At 38.5% G+C, this 18514-nt stretch overlaps 1 protein-coding gene across 1 annotated transcript in view; it reads left to right on the top strand.

Moving 5' to 3' along the window:
* LOC101738532 (uncharacterized) overlaps positions 1–18514 on the top strand; it is a 121024-nt gene that overhangs the window by 88695 nt on the left and 13815 nt on the right. The window contains exons 5-9 of the mRNA XM_062674426.1: positions 6986–7152; positions 7641–7773; positions 9534–9658; positions 10857–10948; positions 12054–12231. Of these exons, the coding sequence (XP_062530410.1) occupies positions 6986–7152; positions 7641–7773; positions 9534–9658; positions 10857–10948; positions 12054–12231 (695 nt within the window). The remainder of the gene's footprint in view (positions 1–6985; positions 7153–7640; positions 7774–9533; positions 9659–10856; positions 10949–12053; positions 12232–18514) is intronic.

The following is an 18514-nucleotide window of genomic DNA, read 5'->3' as shown; positions in this document are numbered from 1 at the left end:
CTATTTCTGCCGTGAAGCAGTAATGCGTTTCGGTTTGAAGGGTGGGGCAGCCGTTGTAACTATACTTGAGACCTTAGAATTTATATCTCATAGGTGAGTGGCGCATTTACGTTGTAGATGTCTATGGGCTCCAGTAACCACTTAACACCAGGTGGGCTGTGAGCTCATCCAATCAATTAAGCAATAAAAAAAAAACTACAACCCGATATTCTAGTAAGCCTGCTACTATGTCGCTTAACATAGGTGTGAGGTGTGAGGAAACACAAGAATTATACACTAGTGTATTATAGCAATATGATTCCTAATAGTTTTGTAAATTTTTAGCACTTAGCACTTAGACAGTTACGCTAAGGAAACTGACCGCAGAGAAGCATATCGTTATAGATTATAGCCTCCCTTAATAGGTAATATGAAGTTTACGCAGTGAATTCAGGAAATGAAGCCATTAAGACAGCGAATGATAAGAAGGAAATAAACGATACGGGGTGGCCACACCCGCCGCGAGATTGATGATGCCTCGCGTTGTTCGGCCACTAAATACGCGTTTTCTTCAACTTTTGCGGACCTTTTCTACTGTTGTAAATAGGCAGAAGAGTTCACAGTCCACCAAACTGTTCAATGGTTTCCGTAGCCCATAGAGAATTACAACGTAAGTGCCACGCATCTTTAAACATGCAACTCTTTACTATGTTACTGAAAACTGAAAACTACGGCTTAAGATTTCCTGTAAACTTATTAGTTTAGTATTCGTTTTTTCTTGTATTAGTAGGTATTCTAGTATTAGTAAGTATTATTCACTTTGTAGAGATCCATTAATTTACATCCTCGTTCAAGTTCCAAAGCCAAAAAGGGTTTTATTTTTAGTGACTACACACGGACGCGTTCTTTTGAAATTTCTTCCTTACCATCTCTTCTTATGGCCCACTATTATAGAATAGCGTTGAGTACAAACCGCGATGTGCCCGTTAGGGCACAGTAACAGTATAACGGCATGTTCACGCACAGGTAGGAAGCACAGCACTGTTCTCTCTTCCAAAAATATGTTTAACGTTAAATCAATTTTAAAGTTTATTAATTTTCGGACGCTTCCAATACTCGACTATCAAACTATTAAATTAAATGAAAACATAGCGGTTTTGTTTGAGAGAATTCTATCATAGACCAGAAATTACAGATTTACATAGATTATATTAAAGTATAAAATAGAGATGTTCTCATTACAATACGAGTCGATAAAGTAGGGTTCAATTTTCTAATTTCAATAAATCTAATTTCAATAAATCGAATATCAAACTGTAAAAGTAGCATTAATTTATTTACGACTCGCGAAAGTCTACTATTATGGATAAGGATGGAAAGGATACTATTATGTTATGATTATAGGGAATTGCAATATTAATTGTAAATAGTTCATCTAATTGTGTATGCGAACAGCGAACGACATAGGTGGTGTATAAAAAATATGATTACAGTTATTGCGCACAAATCTAATGCTTTACCAACCCTAGAAAATGTTTAAAGGTCCCTTTACTTGAATGATGAGTTTAACTCAGCCCTTTGAGGTGAATTTATTGAATCTACATTTTAATTAGATATTTCTATGCTGCCAGACCCGCCATTGAAGCGATTTGTTCCCCAACTAAAGACAAAAACACGTTGTCATATGAAAAATATCAACACTGGGAGGCAGCTAATTAAAACCGACACTTTATTTCACATTGTAAATCATTTTCTGCACACATGTCTCTTTACACTGGCTCTTGTCCTTCGTGAACTTATCTCAAGTTACAAGTACTACAAATTCAATCAAATATCTACGTCCCTCTCAACAAACACGAGACGTAACTCGAGCGGACATCCAAAGAGAATTGAACCGTATCAAACGAAGTCAAATGCGAAGATCCTTTGAAGGGGCTTTTAATATGAAACAGATTAAACACGAACGTTCGGGTGTTTGAGGAATCGGAAGTTGACGCTTATTCGGTGAACTAAACAAACTTTGAGTTAAATTAGTTACAGCGAACAACGTAGGACAATTTCGATTGTTAATGTAAAGGAAATCTCACTTCGGGAGATCACAAAGGCTTGCGGTGAAAAGGGGGTACCTGTGTAAATAATGATTTCCTACTAGTGGAGTGTCCAGGGATACTAGAGTGAATCCCTTGAGTTCGCAATGTTGTTATCGATAAGTTTTCGGAGTGAAAGGAATTTGTAAAATGAAAATGACACTTAAAGTATAAAAGCAAGTTGTTCAAAAATGAGTCGAAGTAGGGATAAAGTAGTACACCCACATAGGCGCGTCGGCACACTCACACGCCATACATACAGACATTAGATCAATATACGCAGATCGTCTTGCCTTCCTTATTTTCTAGAAATTCGTACACATTGTTTTTTTTTTATTGCTTAGATGTGTGGACGAGCTCACAGCCCACCTGGCGTTAAGTGGTTACTGGAGCCCATAGACACCTACAACGTAAATGCGCCATACACCTTGAGATATAGTTCTAAGGTCTCAGTATAGTCACATAATGTGTCTTTAATGTGTGTTATGATAATTAAACGGTTTAATTTAAACAAACAGCGTCCTTTAAAATGTTAATCTCATCAGTGCTTAATTTATGACACAGAACATAAATGTAAATAATTGTTTCACACAGCATTAATGAAGATTGTCAAAACACAATACATTGGTCACAAGGTGAATTCTAAAATAAACATATTTTGTTAGTTAACAAAAATAAACTCAAATATACCAAGCATATTTGACACAATTTGATTACGCGAACAAAAAAATAATAATATTTCATTGTAATTGTAATTAAGTAATCCATCTCTTTTGTGAAATTTTCACATTAATCTGTACGAGCGTCCATTGCGATTATCAAAGTAATCCGAGAATATAATGATATCATCATGGTATACAAATCGCGTGACGGCTCAACCCTTCAACACAGTGCCAGTAAAACAACCCTTGTAATTAATCACACATTCGTTCACAACTGACCCCTTTTTGTTCAGTTTTACGGCGCTCTTAATTGGGCCATTTGTATATTTTAGCATTTTATTTCAAGCTGATGGTAGCCAACACTCATACCCAATTAAGTTTTGTTAGTTGTTAATTGTGGGCTAATCTATATTACTTACAAACTTTACTAAGTATTTTACCGCTTTCAATAATTGCTAGTAATTAATGTAATTTTTTATAAATATAATATTAGTATGGTACAAACCGCTATGTTATCGTTGTACCGTTTACAAATAAACTCTAATAAAGTACCGCATTGTTTTCCGAGCAAACCGATAACAGAAGTAATAATATAAACACTTAACCCAATTTGCATTTCAAACAACGTTTGAGGTATAGGTAGGTGCGATAAGAAAAACGGAATCCTTGAACTAGTTAAGGAAAAGAAAGGAAAATGATAACTCATTATTTAATGGGTAGGGGCATATTGTAAGACCGTACGGGCAGTAGCAACATTCTGCTTATTTCTGACCCGTAGCTGTCCAGTTTTAAGGGTGAAACAGCTGTCATGCTGTAGCTTGGACTCCATGTCTCAGGATTGTAACTTGGACACATCCACATCTCAAGGTCAATGTGAAGACGTCACAAGTCATAGGCATATATTCGATAACCTCTCAACTCCAGGGGGATAACGGGCTCATCTATTCTGATTATCGACATACTAAAAAATCATTCCGTTTCTCCGTTTCTATTTGAGCCCAATTGCAAAATTATGTCGTAGCAATCTGTAGGACGCCAGTTTGCCACTTGTTAATTTTTTTTAATTGCATATATTGGTGGACGATCTCACAGCCTACCTGGCGTTAAGTGATTACCGGAGTCCATAGACATCTACAACGTAAATGCCACCTTGAGATATGAGTTCTAAGGTCTCAGTATAGTTACAACGGCTGCCCCACCCTTCAAACCAAAACGCATTTCTGCATCACGGCAGAAATAGGAAGGGTGAAGCTACCTACCCGTGCGGACTCACAAGAGGTCCTACCATCAGTAAATATCACACAAACCTGTGAACTGTACGGGTTCGATTTGATTATAGTTATACCTTTAGAGTTATACCTTCAAAAGACACACGTTACATCAGGTACAATAGATCAAAAGATATGAAAACTTAGAATAAGCCGAGCGGACCGGTGTTATAACTATTAGATGACGAAAACGTAAACCCAATTTGAGTTATTGGCTGTGTCGATCAATGGATTTAGCCAGATATTTGTCAAAATCTCTACGAACTATAATAAAGAGAATGAAACATTCGCAACAATTAATTGTCAAAGTTTGACTAGAGCTACCAAACTAATAAATTACAAACGTGACTTAATATTAGTAGTTAACTGAGCGTTACGCAGGGGAGCCAATCAAACTTACATGTTACGTACTTTGTAAGTCGACCCTACAAACGAACTGGTCGACTGAGGTGGCCGGCGTGCACATGTGACAACGACCTGGTTCGATACGAAAGAAGTGATCTAAAATTTAAAGTTAAAAATCACCTTTCACGCTGGTGGTATTGAACGTTTTGTGAACTTTTTGGTTGGGGGCACTGACGAGGATTGATCACCATCGATCATGGATTTTTGTTAAGGCTCGAAATAGGACTTCTCATAGCATTTTGGAAAATACAATCTAGAGGGTGCTCCCCTGCGTTACCTGGTAGTAAGGGCAAACTCGATGAAGGGATCGTATTAAACAACTCCTCAGGACACGTGTAATATTGAAGTGAAACTTCTTTATCGGCGTTGGAAAAAAATTTACCGTCACATTTTTCGGTTACGCGTCACATTTTTCCGTTACGCGCCATCTTTTTCTTCACCATTCATTGTTGCCGTACACAAGTGAAGGTGCCTCTTTACTCGGTAACAATAATTATAAAATACCGATGATTTTAAGTGGAGATTTTAATGTAAATTTTGCATCGGAAAATTCTTTGAAGCTAGTTGAATTTCTGAAAGATAAATTGAATTTATCCATGAAAAACAGTCCTCAAACGTCAACAACAAGATCTGGCACTACAATTGATGGAGTTTTTACTCGGTCACTAAATTTCGTGGAATGTAAACCATATATTTCATATTTCAGTTACCATAAGCCATTAATTACAAAAATATATAATGACAATGACAATGATAGTAATAATTCTATTACAATTAATGAAATGCTGTAATAATCTTAGTAGCAAAAAGGTAAAGTGAAATAATTGTATTATTTGTATTCATGTCTATGATAATAAAATCCTTTTGTTTAAACTTTATCTAATTTAACTTTATTTAACCAATTTCTAGAAAGTTGCATGTAGATAATTTTTCGAAAAATAAGGCCATAAACAAGTTTCACTTCTTACGTGTGTACACTAGTACACGCACACATTTTTTTTATATAATAATTTAGTTTTCGGTATAACTTTTCGATTAATGAATAAATTCCAGAATATAACGGAGCGAGAATTAATATTTCACATACAATATTTTCTCGTTAAGGGCGTTTCATTTTACTTAATACTGTTGTGACGTTTTACGAGCTAAACCTTAATTCTGCGTTAATTGGAACGCAGCACGACAACCAGTGTGTTTGATGTTTTTAAAATTTTATTAATTACTCTATTAATTGTGAAATATGATTTTGTTAGTCCGTTTTTTATTTAAGTTAATTGACAATAAAGGTATATTATGTGTGTATAATATAATCTAATTCTTGAATTTGACATGGAATGCTCTTGACACTACCTACATTGAAATACTCTTAAATAAAAATATATTAAAGTCCAACCATTGCGATCGTAGCAGCGCCTCGCAATGTACAACGAGACCTCTGGCGAAAAACGGACGTCAAACTACTAAAACCGGCAGTGCTCCTTCCTCGACCGAATTCTGGGAAGCAGTAGACGGAACCAAGGAAACCTTGCTCCGAGTGGAAACGAAAATTATCCGTGTTAATTAATAGTGTCGATGACGATCGTACAGGGTTAGGGATCCCAGCTACCCTCCAGGAGATAAATAAGCCAAGTGGGACGGTGTCACTAGCAAAAAACAGTCTCTTAATCGAAATACCAGACACCCTATGACTTTGAAAGTGCCAAAAGTGTCTACAAACGCAACAAAAACATAAAGATTGAGAGGTCTTGTTTGTTTGTTAACAAAATAAATAGAGAGCTGCGACGGGAATTAATCATACCCAAATACAGCTCAAATCGTAGTTGATATGGCGGGTTACCGTTTTCCGCTAAAAATAACAAGCACGTCATGGTGGATAGAGAAGTGTGTGTATAAAACACTCATAAAGCACTTATCTCTCAGTGTAAACGGAAACACCCTCGGTCCTTACATTATTAAAATGAGTTTTCGTTTGTTTCCTCTGTCACTTTATACAAGACATAGGTGCGCGATGTAATATTTGTTAAAGTAATAGATTGGACCCAAAAAACGGTGCCTTGCTTTTAAGAGATATCGTTTCAAAAGCTCACGAAATATATTAAATATTTTTGGTAATATTTAGAATGTATCCAGTTGTCTTTTCAACTGTATATCTGATGCTAAGTGGGCCACTAGAGCTCCTAGACAACCCAAAGTAATTAAAGTCGTTCCTCTTGGGACACGAGGTGGAAGTTTATAACTTTCAGTCGAATTTTGGTCGTGGAAATAACGGCAGTGCTCTTTCAAAGAGGGAGCTTGAATTTGGCACTAATTCTAAAACGAACAGCAGAGAAAGCAGAAGCCTCCGCAGCAGTTTCGATTTGTCGGTAGAAAATATGCGAATCAGTTGCCCTCCCGCTGTTGCGTTCTTATCCTATTTACGAAACACAACAATAACAATAAAAATTATCATTATATCTTCTTTTTGATGACCACAACTGTGAGTTCGAAACTAATTGTTGAGAACTCCTCAAATATACATAAATGAGACTGAACCGTAAATATATTTTAATGAATCGCCTCGAAGATACCTCCCACTTTGTTCCAGATACGGAAGTCCACATCACTCGAGATCCCAGTCAGTGAAGGCCCAAAGATCGAGAACGGGAGAACGACAGCTCCTTGGTCTGCCACAGCAGAGAGCCAGGGTGGCTTCCATGCCTAACACGGGAGTGGAAGAAGAATACTACAGGCTTCGACATTTCAGTATAACTGGTAACAATCGATTGTATTTTGCGCTATTGGTGGGCGGAGCCTTCGTGGAATGAAATTTCAAGTCAGACAAGTCAAAATCAGTCGAAAGAACGGCATGCTCCAACTGCATTCTTTGAGGTCTATCTTACCGTCACTTGCTTTATTGAAACTGCAGGTGTTTGTGGAGAAAGATCTTGAATGTCAAAATCAACCTCTGTTATCGAATATTCTACCTCATTAGCACAAAGGCTGTTTTCCACACAACCGGGAACGCATAAGTCTGGTTAGGTACAACGGCATCCACCCAATAGCCGAAACTGGCGACATGCCCTACCACCAATTTACATTCTGACACATAAAATCTACTTTAAAAAAAAGTAAGAGAGGTGTACTCTAGCTGACCTAAATTAAATCAAGTAAATGTATTTAGATTAGCTTTTAAGCCCCAGTCACATTTCGGCTCCGACAGTGATTTGTCTACAGCCTATATGTAACCAAACTCACTTCAGGTAAGGGCGTAGTGAACCGCGGTGACTCCTTGCGCTCCCGAAGGTCTCGTTCCAACACGTCGGTGGCCTCCAGCGCTTCTAGTACCGAGGTCGCAAAACGAGCCTCAGCGCCCTGCTCCTTGGCATCATCCAGGTACCTTTGGTATACCAAAAATTGACCTCAATATACTGCATGTGGCTGTACTTTTGGATCGCTTAAAATAATCCGGTTACTCCTCCCATAAATGATCGGTTAGTTCGAAAGTATATACGTCTGTTCAGAGGGACTGCAGAACTGATTGCCGAACTGACTGCAATGTATTACGTACTAAATGTATGTTCTCAATTAATTTATTTTGTTGTTTGATATTTTAATTAATTAATATATTTACTGACTGCATTTAATGTAAATAGTTTTGAATAATATTTGCACTCCGACCTGGTAGATACACGCTGTTCTATAAAATAACTATCAACAACTTTGTAAACCGTGTTTTAGCTAATAAAGTTTGATTTGATTAAAATCGTGTGTCTCCCACTGCCCTTATTGTTTCATGATCTTCATTCTAGAACCTTCTTCTCTAAGCTGCCAGACTCTGTACAATTTCAGCAGGGAGACGATCATAAGGTCCATCTGATGTAGAGCGATGACCCTCGTTCATGAAATTAGCATTACCCAATGGATCACGGCCAAATCATTGCTTACCGCTTTCAATCATTTTATCGTATTCAAAACTAATTTAGCATAAGAACTACGTCGATATTAATTTATTCATTCAAGAAATCGTGTTGACCTTTCAAAATGCAATTTTATCATCTTATAAGCGATGACTTATAACATTAACTGGTTACGTTTCCAGTCTATGTGATCACGTGAAGCTCTCATGGACCAGTAGCCAATGACCTTCACCTCTTAAGACTTTTGATTTGATGTTGAAACACATTATGGTCTAGAATACTGGAACCTTCCTGGAATGTTGAATGCTTTGTTGGAACTAACTTTACCGTCCGATATAGCGTGGTAAGATAGGAAATGTTAATTGTTGGAATCGCTCGGTGACTACACAGACAAGCTCACGACTCGCCTGGCGTAGAGTTGCTGCGGAAGTCCATGGACATTGCAACAGAAATACCGCCACCCACCGCGAGATATGGGATCGAAGTCTCAAATAAGTAAAAGCCCACTTTTTGAACTGAAATTGCTTGAAGAAATAATCGGAATGGTGGTACCTTCCCGTGCTGGATAAATACCACCATAAGTCAGTAAAGAAACGAAAACAATATTCAGCCACCAGCCGTCACTCAGGCTATTGAGGTCTGAGACCTTATGCGGGACTACTGTATTGTTCGGTCGCCGAAAAAACCACGATCAATCAACAAAAAAAATCGTGCAAACAACATTCATGTTATTTGTTCTTCGTTTTTTTTTTCGTTTATAAGGCTTCTCTTCTCTTCTCTTCTATATCGTTCCTTCACTACTGAGGATCTCGACCACATGTGACGTTCTTCCACTGTGTTCGATCATGGGTGGCATGGACCGCATGGTACAGACCACCACTAAGTGATTCTCTTACTAGATCTGACCATCTGGCTGGTGTTCTGCCCACGGCGCGCTTGCCCTCTATGCGGCCCGCAATTATGAGCTTCTCTAATTCATGCCTGGGAGACCGCATGATATGTCCGAAGAAGCTCATAGTTTAGCTCATAGCTCACGTTTACGAGTATAAGGCAGATAGACATATTTTTTTAATTGTAATCTAATCGCTATATCTTCCATTCAATCACAACCAGCCAAAGACGACGCACTCTTGTAGCGGCCGGACAATATTACTTCAAACCACGTCAACGTCCACAGCATCCTTTTACCATAGAAATTAACTAAACGAGTTTTACTTACTAGTCCTTCAACTACAGGGACTCATCAGCCGGTCTCAGTTCCTACAGAGTGCTGGTGTTAGGAGGTCCTGGAGTCGGAAAGTCGAGTCTGGTGGGACAGTTCATGACTTCGGAATATCTTCATGCGTACGACACTAGCATAGGTAAGTGCCAACAAATTGAAATCCATTAACTGAACGATTCGAGCTAGATAAAAAACTAGCAACAATTTTTAATTAGGTTAACGTTCACATTAATAAAAAATAAGTTAGAAAATTTTAAATTACGTGAGGAGCAGGCGGACTCATTTCTCTGTCACAACACCCTGACAACAACCCGCCGCCAGTCCCACGTCCCATGAGACCCGATGCTTGTGTAAACATTTCCTTCAAATAATCGTGTAATTTTTGTTGCTGCCTCACGGAAGATAAAGGTAGGATAAATGCCGAAACAGCATGGCCCAAACGATCCTCTACTATCTCACATAGGACTTTTCGTATTTAAGCAGCTTCTTTTGATATTTCAGATGCAAAATACACAAATGTCTTTAGAATAGCTTTCAATTATATAAAAGCTTTCATTTTTTTTAATATTAAGCTAATGCTAAGAGAGACTGAACCACGTTCCGAATCAAGTACCTAAATATTTTCTCAACAAAAGATCGAAAGATTTTAAAACGGTGTTCAAATGTATTTTCTATCGGCAACTGAATGTTCATCTTAAACGAATCGAAATAGATTGAATGAACCGACTATTCTTTATTCAGTTTCAGAACTGATTCAGAAAATACGACTACGTGTTAAACCCATAGAACAGACTCAGGGCAGAATATATTAATAACAAACCAACATACAAGTATATTGTGTGTGTTGAAGGGATAATTAAAATTACAAAATAAGGAAATTTCCTTCGGTTAGCGTGGTATGGACATGTGATGCGTAGGGAGAAGATGCATGTGACTAGGAGATGTATGGAAATGGTATTGCAAGGTAGAGGGGGAAGTGGTCGACCGAAGGAGACGTGGATGGAGTGTGTGAATGACGATATGAGAGAGAGAGAGGATTGAGTGTTGAGATGACGGCTGATAGAAGAGAATGGAAGAGAAAAATTTGCTGTGCCGACCCCACCTAGTGGGATAAGGTGGAGAAAAAGAAGAAGAAGGAAATTTCCTTATATCTAAACAATTTGTATAATTTCGCTTCTTGTAACGGCTCTGCTAATCCTAATTTACGTTTTACTGGTAAATCTGAATTTACACGGACGGGTAATGTCGTCTAATGAACGTTATGCAATCTATATCTCTAGCTGGATCTTATTTAACGTTGGAATTCTGTAACAGTAAGGTTTGATGCTTTCTTGCAGATGACGAATCTGGCGAGAGATCTGTCTGCGTGCTACTTGCTGGAGAGGAATCCGAGATAACCTTTCTGGATTCGCCACCAGATCATGTAGTGGTAGGTTTCAAGATATTTACATAATTTTTATGCTAGAATCTCCCTGATGATAAGTCAATTCCGAATGCTACAGACTGCATGGTATGAATATCACCGAGACATGATCTTGCATTGACCTAGCATACCAGTGTTTTTAGAATATTAATAGCTCGCCTTTATTACCCATATGAAACTGAAGAAGCACTAAATGAGCAAATTAAAAAAACACACGACTTCACGATTCAGATTCCCTCCAAAAAGTTCATGTAACAGTCCCCGCGGTCATAACACAGATTATACAATCCGCCCCGCAATGCTTAAACATACCACGGAAATACTTTTAGGCGGGAACACGAGGAGCAAAATTGTGTGAATTACTTTATTTTGTTCATTCAGTGTTTCTTCAGGTTGAAGTGTGTATTAATAACGAGAGCTTGTTAATAAGTCAGTTTAGTATCTGTGAAAGTACACAAATTAGTTGAATATTAAACAAAGCCGCTGGACGTAGCATCTCGAGTTCTTTCACAAATGTCCACTGAAAAAGTCTCAGTAAATAACCGTCACTTTACTGAGACCATATATCATCTCATCTCATTTCATTCAATTTCATCCCAATTGATTAAAGTCTCAAATCAATCAACTTCATCTCATTTCGCTTATGACCATTTTTCGTATTATAGCAAAAGATAAGACGTGACTTAAAAGAATCGTTAACAGGTCAAAAAATCTTCAAAAAAAACATACTACCTTACTAACGACTTTGTCTAAGAATAACTTCGTCGTAGTAAATATCGGCAGAAAAGTGATACAAATTCAATTGGTTCCAATTTTTTTTTATTGCTTAGATGTGTGGACGAGCTCACAACCCACCTGGTGTTAAGTGGTTACTGGAGCCCATAGACATCTACAACATAGACGCGCCACCCACTTTGAGATACAAGTTATAAAGTCTCAGTATAGTTACAACGGCTGCCCCACCCTTGAAACCGAAACGCATTACTGCTTCACGGCAGAAATAGGTAGGGTGGTGGTACCTATCCGCGCGGACTCACAAGTGGTCCTGCCACCAGGAAACTCACAAGTAGTCCTACCACCATTGATTTTAATACACTGGTTTCTTCCCTAGTCCGAAGGTTGTGCCCACGGGTACTGCGTGGTTTACTCCACGGCAGACAGGAGCAGTTTCGTGGAAGCTGAGAGGAGATTGCAGGTTCTGTGGGCCGCTGGACACACCTCGCGCCGTGCTGTCATCCTGGTCGGAAATAAAGCAGATCTGGCGAGATCAAGGGTCGTACCTACTGATGGTAAGGCTATTATAACAATACGCTAAACAATCGCTTCGTACTTTTTATAACATTGATCCACACAAAAAACGTATCCTATGATGGAACTAAGCGCGAGACTTATGAACATGCATGTGGGGAGGTATAACACGTAGAGATTTTCCTCAGAGCGGGTGATATTGGTCAGTAGACCGATGGTCCGAATCTTGTTGTTTTTTTTTTATCCTACCTAATCTGATAGCCTTGAGAGGCTATTTCAGCGTAACCTTAACTAGTAGGTGAACTCATGGGGCTCAAACCTGACGACGTTGCTAACACGAACCCTAGCAAGAGCCGTGCTTCGCAGAATCTAGCACCGGATCGGAAACGCGACCCACTGAGAAGATCCGGCGAGAAACTCAGTGGGCTATGTCTGTGGATTAATTTACTCGTCGAGCTCTTCATCGCAAGCGACGGATTCGATGAGAACGATGACCGGAGAATGTTGTTGTTCGGAGCTTGTATATATGCAAGCTTATCTTGTAAATGTCGTTAGCGAGATTCAGGCATCTGTCAAATATCTTGCGTTCTATGATAGCTACCGCCACAACGCGTATAATTGCTTTTTATTAATCTCTTGTTCGACTCGCGCCGGCGTAGAGGTTGTTTATAGATCATAATTTAAGCACACGACCTAATTGGCTCAGCTGTACGCCACGAGCGTGATACGAGAATACGAATTATGTATTTTAATACAATAGGATAATTCGGTTTCATGAAATATTAAATTAGTTAATTTGTGTAGAGTATAATATTTACCAATTAATTCCGGGCGCCTTTTGTTGTTACAAACTTGTCACTGTTAGCAGAATTGCTCTATTAAGCTGTGCTGAATTTGATTACATTTGCACTCAATGCTATAGTAGAAAAGATTATTAGTAATAATACATTTATGTACGAATGAAATCGCTAAGACAATAACTTGATTTTATTAAATATTCTACCATGCACACACACCTAGGTACGTACTTAAATATTTAAATTTAATAATTTACCTATTTTACATAGATTACATAACATTTTACTATGGTTTACATGAAGAAAATAGAGGAAAATGAGTATACTTAGTCTGGCCATAAATACTGTTACAATTAAAAATAAACAAAATATTACATTTGAATTTGGGATCTATCATTTTTATATGATTGCTCATTGAGTTTTCTCATTTTGACGCCAATACATTGTACAATATTTTGCGATATTAAAATGGAGTGGGGTGATAAAGAGAACCGAATCGCTGTGATTGCATTACACAAAGTAGGTAAGGAGCCTAATGCAATGTTTAAAACTCTCCATACGCTTGGTATTAGTAAAATGTTTGTGTACCGGGCTATTAATAGGTGCAATGAGACCTCCTCTGTTTGTGACAGAAAAAGATCTGGCCGTCCACGTAGTGTTCGTACGAAAAAGGTGGTCAAAGCAGTAAGGGAAAGAATTCGAAGAAATCCTGTCCGAAAGCAAAAGATTTTATCTCGGGAGATGAAGATAGCTCCTAGAACCATGTCGCGTATTTTAAAAGATGACTTAGGACTTGCAGCCTATAAACTGGTCATTTCTTAACTGATAATTTAAATGAGAATAGGGTGGTAAAATCGAAACAACCACTGAAGGGGTACGCAAAGGAAGGTCATAGAAAAATTTTGTTTACGGATGAGAAAATTTTTACAGTTGAGCAACATTTTAACAAACAAAATGACCGTATTTATGCTCAAAGCTCTAAGGAAGCTTCCCAATTAGTCGACAGAGTGTAACGTGGGCACTATCCGACTTCAGTGATGCTTTGGTGAGGTTTTAGCTATGAAGGAGTGACTGAGCCATACTTTTGTAAAAAGGTATCAAAACATCGGCACAAGTGTAAGATACAATTCTTGAGAAGGTAGTGAAGCCCCTTAACAACACCATGTTCAATAATCAAGAATGGTCCTTCCAGCAAGACTCGGCGCCAGGTCATAAAGCTCGGTCTACGCAGTCTTGGTTGGAAACGAACGTTTCGGACTTCATCAGAGCTGAAGACTGGCCGTCGTCTAGTCCCGATCTTAATCCGCTGGATTATGATTTATGGTCAGTTTTAGAGAGTACGGCTTGCTCTAAACGCCATGATAATTTGGAGTCCCTAAAACAATCCGTACGATTAGCAGTGAAAAATTTTTCATGGAAAGAGTGCGTGTTTCTATTGATAACTGGCCTCAACGTTTAAAGGACTGTATTACAGCCAATGGAGACCACTTCGAATAAGCTTTTTATACTTTAAATTGTTTTATATTTATGTATTAAACTAACACACTGTAAAAGTAATAAATGTTATTTGCAATTGTTTTATTTTTTATTTTTAATTGTAACAGAATTTATGGCCAGACTAAGTAATTTGATATTTGTCTCGTTCGTATATGAAAACAGAAATTTATGTGTACACTTTTGTATAACAATAAAATGCAAAGCATATAACCCAAACACGTTTGAGCTAAAAGAAATACCAAAAGAACAAACCGAAACAATCCCTCCCCAAGGCACGTTCCAATACTGCTGAAGGAGGTCATCCCAAGTAAGGTCAACGTTAGCCAAGCGGCCGGTCGTAATACTGAAGCAAAAACCTTAAGCATCACGAGGGGACATACTGTGATGACCCTGCGTGTGGGATAAGGTCAAGAAGAATAATTATTAAAGTTAATAGATTGCTTATTTCAGATAATGAGACCAGCAAAATAAAAAAGAAGAAAAAAACATGTATTTTGACTGGATGTACATAATATATCGTCTTCTCGCATTAAAACTGTATAATCTCAAAACTTACTAATTTTACAGGACAGTGTTTTAAAGGTTTAACATGTGATATTTTTAATACTAATTCATCTTTGCAACATAATTTTTTTATTTCTTACCAGTTAAATTATCTGTTTAAAGTAAGATAAAATTATGTATTAATTTTGTTAATAGTAGTCAAAACATAAGTAAACTTAAAAAAAAACTAAAATACGCTCTTTTGACAGTATTTATGAAAAAAATACTGATGATAACCAAATGATTCCGCATATTAAGTCAATTTCGAATATTTTTGGAAATTGTACACTTTTAATGCGAAAAGACGATATATGATTGTATATGACCGAAATGCACACTCTGGGATCTAATTGCAAAAATATAAACAACCCATAAGACATTTGAGCTCCCGTTACATTAGACGACTCCAGCTCTAACACTAGGAGCAGGCTTAGGGACCCCGGCAACCGTCCTCGTCGAACTCGACAAAGAGTTCGACGTGCAACCTAACCCATACAACAGTCCGCTGAGTTTCCCGCCGAATCTTCTCAGCGGGTTGCGATTCCGATCCGGTAGTAGATTCATTCGCGAAGCAGCTGCTACTCTTGGGTTGTTAGGTCTCCTTTGGAGGCGCTCGGGTAACTGTTAGCAAATCCCACCTCTTCTAGCTGGGTCCGTGCTCGCTCACCTGTCCTGGTTTTTTTTTTTTTTTCTATTGCTTAGAGGGATGGACGAGTTCACAGCCCACCTGGTGTTAAGTGGTTACTGGAGCCCATAGACATCTACAACGTAAATGCGCCTCCCACCTCGAGATAAGTTCTAAGATCTCAGTATAGTTACAACGGCTACCCCACCCTTCGAACCGAAACGCATTACTGCTTCACGGCGGAAATAGACGGGGTGGTGGTACCTATCCGTGCGGACTCCCAAGAAGTCCTACCACCAGTGACACTGGAAAGGCCTCCGGACCACTAGTAATCCCTCAATCCTAAAAAAAAAGCATTTAAACTTTGTAACATTTACCAATTGGCTTATTTAGAAGATATGAAAACTTTAAGCCACAGCTAAGCATCGATTTCCACAAATAGGATGTGAATCTCAATCCAGTAAAATATATAACTATCTGTTAGAAAGGTGAATAGAAAAGTTTTTTTTTTTTCATTGAACACAATTTAATTGCCTTCAATATGAAACGTCAAAGTCATCAAAATTCGATTAGAAGTTTTTGATGGTCCGCCACCGGTCGAGATCGTAACTTTTGATATCTCTCACAAGACTATTTTACGATTTCCATTTGCTCGACATCACAGATCTATAAAAGACATCAGGACCCCAAGTTATTGATGTCCTCCTCTGATAAGCGCCAACGATTTGTAATAGCAATCTGTGAAGTTATAATTGTTTGCTCTAATAAAACTTTCACTGATATTAGAAACTAGCGACCCGCCCTCGCATCGCTTCGGAAACTGTAATTTATTATTGATTTCTCCACTATTTAATGGATGTTATTATACATATAAACCTTCCTCTTCAATCACTCTATCTATTAAAATAAATGCATCAAAATCCGTTGCGTAGTTTTAAAGATTTAAGCATACATAGGGACAGAGAAAGCGACTTTGATTTATACTATGTAGTGATGTTGAATTTATTTATTTATTTTCTATTTATTGTCCTTGTACTAAACGGCTACCGAATCCTGTGGATTTCACAACGTGAACACCACTACCGACCTTGAAACGTTATGAGTCTGAAGGCTCAGGGCCTCAGGGCATGACGGCTGTCCCGACCTTTTCATTGAAAAGCAGTACAGCTTCCCGGTATAACCAGGGTGCTGGTACCTATCAGCGCTGGCTCTCAGACCGCCCTAACATCAATATTGGGAATGTTTATATAAAGTACTAATTTAATGTCCACTTTGTATTAAAATGAAATTGTATTGAATGAATTGCGTGAAAAACGATATGTGCAAGAGGGGAGTGAGCAAACAAATGGTATATGGTAGAGGAGTATGGAAGGAGAAAACATGTTGCGCCGACCCTAGGTGACTGGGAGAAGCGTAGGAGAATGATAATTTGTATTAAAATGAACACGTTAAATGGCAAGAAATTTTACGTAATCAAAACTTTTTTTATAATGGATGTGTGTGTGTTGTTGTAGTCCTAGGGTACCCCGCTGGTACATAGGGCCCTCACAAGTTGTCTCCACTTTACTCTGTCTTGCGCTTGCTCCTTGACATCACTCCAGGTCACGTTGGCAGTCCTCATCTCACTCTCTACGGTGCGTCGCCAAGAAAGGGATATAACCTGGTAACTAAAACCTTTAGGCCAGGTCTTATTTTAATTTATATTCTTATTTTTATGAATAATGATAGTATGGAGTGAAATGAAATGAAATGAAGTTGATTAATTTGAGACATTAATCAACTGGGATGAAATTAAATGAAATGTGATGAGATGATACGGTATGAAATATAATTTCAGTAAAATGGAGGTCATTTACTGAGACTTTTTCAATGGACTTTTTGGAGGATCCCGAGAAGCTACGTCCAGCGGCTTTGTTTCATTTTCCCACATTTGTGCACTTTCACAGATTTTAAGCATTTAATAAACCACCGTTATTTCAAATTTAAACCTGAAGAAACACTAAATAGACAAAATAAAACAAATCACACAACTTCACTCCTCGCGTTCCCGCCAAAAAGTGACCAAGACAGTATAGATGAACGTGCGAGCTACTTCATTTAATCAAAGTGTAATTTAATAAGCCCTTTTTCATTTTCACTCCCTCGCCCCCTGCCGGCCGACGCTCATCCAACATAGTGCTAGTTGAAACCACTGCCAACTTAAAAACATACACATTGAATCCTCTATAAAGAACAGAGGTTAGTTAGAGAGTCGTATGGCCCCACACTAAAGGGTACCGCCATTTTTCTTAGTTCTCGGTAGGATACCCACTATTCAAATCAAATTAAGAATTCACCCTCACAACACCGGGAGTGCGGCGGTACTTACTAATAAAACGAATGAGACGGCGGTTGAGAATGGACTACTTCTCTGTTTGGTTAATTGATTAAGGTACACTACTATCCTGCTTGACTCACTTAGTAAGTATCTACAGTTGGCATCATTGCGCCACTTTGAGACGGCACATGAGAACCCTCTTGTCGTGGCCGCTGGAAACTACATACCCGATCCTGTAGACCGAATGGTAAACAGTCGACGTCGCCCAAAACATGTTATTACGGATCCTCCCGATCCATTAACGCTGCTTTTAGGTACCACAAGCACCAGTCACCGTCCTCGTCGAACCCGTCGCTTGCAACGAAGGGCTCGATGAGCGAATTAACCCACAGAAACAGCCCACTGAGTTTCTCGCCGGATCTTCGCAGTGGGTCGCATTTCCGATCCGGTGGTAGATTCTGCGAAGCACTGCTCTTGCTAGGGCTAGTGTTAGCAACTCTCCGGTTTGAGCCCCGTGAGCTCACCTACTAGTTAAGGTTACGCTG

Source organism: Bombyx mori, chromosome 20 (assembly GCF_030269925.1).
Source record: "Bombyx mori chromosome 20, ASM3026992v2".
Classification (NCBI taxonomy): Eukaryota; Metazoa; Arthropoda; class Insecta; order Lepidoptera; family Bombycidae; genus Bombyx; species Bombyx mori.
This window is presented reverse-complemented; position numbering and strand designations above follow the sequence as displayed.